This window comes from Henckelia pumila, chromosome 3 (genome assembly GCF_033568475.1).
Source record: "Henckelia pumila isolate YLH828 chromosome 3, ASM3356847v2, whole genome shotgun sequence".
NCBI classification, from domain to species: domain Eukaryota; kingdom Viridiplantae; phylum Streptophyta; class Magnoliopsida; order Lamiales; family Gesneriaceae; genus Henckelia; species Henckelia pumila.
The window spans coordinates 14,495,118-14,496,891 of NC_133122.1; the positions used below are offsets into that span (position 1 = coordinate 14,495,118).

Consider the following 1,774-nt stretch of genomic DNA (forward strand, 5'->3'; position numbering starts at 1 on the left):
ACGTAGATGTTGCATGGGGATGCAATTGGGCTCTATCTTTTAGAAATTATGATTGGCTGATATTATTCGGGATCATAGTTGTCTAGATTGGACTCTACGTGCTCAGTAAGGAAATACGATTTCCCGTTTTTCATCAGAGGGTGGTGAAAATGTCAAAATAGTGGGAGGAAATTCATAAAATCAAAGTCCATATTTTATATCTTATAATTATTTTAAAATAATTAGTAACGATTATCTGTTTTCAATTTCAGTAAGTTTAAGATGTCGACACGCAATTCACTTTCTGCTATTCTCGAACAAAACAAGCTAACCGGACCTAATTATCAAGACTGGCTAAGAAATATAAAGATTGTTCTAAACTCTGAGAGGATTGCGTATGTGCTTGAAAAGAAGCCACCGAAGGAAGCAGCTCCTAACATCAGTGAGACTGAGTTAGCCAAGCTTGAGAAATGGTGGGACCATGATCTCCAAGCTAAGAGCTACATCCTGGCTTCTATGTCGAATGAACTGCAAAGGCGGTTTGAGGATGCTGCGAATGCTGCTGACATTCACTTTCATCTGAAAGAGTTATACGGTGTTCAAACTCGATCAGAAAGACACGCAACTGTGAAAGAACTCATGACTACACGCTTGCGAGAAGGGGCTTCGGTCCATGAGCATGGTGTTAGGATGATTGGGTTAGTTGAAAAATTAGTGGGACTCAATGTGGTTATGCCTCATGAGCTCTCGATTGATATTCTCTTGTTGTCTTTACCTTCCTCGTTCGACGAATTTGTGGTTAATTTTAATATGAACAAGATAGAGGCCACCCTTGAAGAGTTGGTCAATATGCTTGTTAATTATGAGGCCACAATCAAGAAAGAAAAAACTTGTTCTGCCTTTGGGCTCGTCGTCTAGGACGAAAAAGGGAGCCCAAAACAAGGGAAAGAAGCGTTCTGCCCCTGCAGTTAAGAACAAGCCTAATAAAAAGCCATACAAGAAACCTGCTCAAGGGCCCAAAAGGCCAAATAAATCAGAACAAGTCTGTTTCCACTGAAACAAGCCTGGACATTGGAGGCGTAATTGCACTGAATATCTTGCCCAGAAGCGTTCTGGCCATGGTATGTTTTATATTGAAATTAATATCTCAATGAATTCTTCTTCTTGGGTATTGGATACCGGATGTGGTTCTCATCTATGCAATGATTTGCAGGTGATGACAAGAAGCAAGAAACTTAGAGAAGGTGAGACCTTTCTAAGACTTGGAAATGGAGCAAGGGTTGCTGCCAAGGCCAAAGGAGATATTATTTTAATATTAAACAATGATTTTAAGTTGCTTTTGAGAGATGTTTTGTATGTTCCTGATTTGGTTAAAAACATTATTTCTATTTCTATGCTTGATAGAGATGGTTATTCTTGTGTTTTTGCAAAAGGTGTTTGCAATATATATAAGAATGAATGTTTGATTGGAACTGGTGAATTACAAAACGATCTCTATAACTTAAAATTAAAAGATATTTCATTGAACAATGTCCAAACAGTAACAAAAACAAATAAAAGAAAACAAGATAGTCAAAACCCAGCACATATATGGCACGCTAGACTAGGTCATATTTCTCAAAGAAGGATGCACAAACTAGTAGGAGAGAGCATGTTCGACATGTCAGATATAAACTCTCTACCTACTTGTGAATCTTGTTTGAAGGGAAAAATGACCAAGACTCCCTTTAATGGGAATGTAGAACGTGCACATGGTCTTTTGGATTTGATCCACACAGACGTATGTGGCCCGCTA

General features: G+C 38.4%; 1 protein-coding gene across 1 annotated transcript; it reads left to right on the forward strand.

Annotated features, from left to right (window-relative positions):
• The first annotated feature begins 261 nt into the window (after positions 1-261).
• On the forward strand, positions 262-1,036 carry LOC140888113 (uncharacterized). The gene is made up of 2 exons (XM_073295796.1): positions 262-677; positions 898-1,036. The coding sequence occupies exons 1-2, from the start codon at positions 262-264 to the stop codon at positions 1,034-1,036; spliced, it is 555 nt and encodes a 184-aa protein (XP_073151897.1).
• Positions 1,037-1,774: the final 738 nt, after the last annotated feature.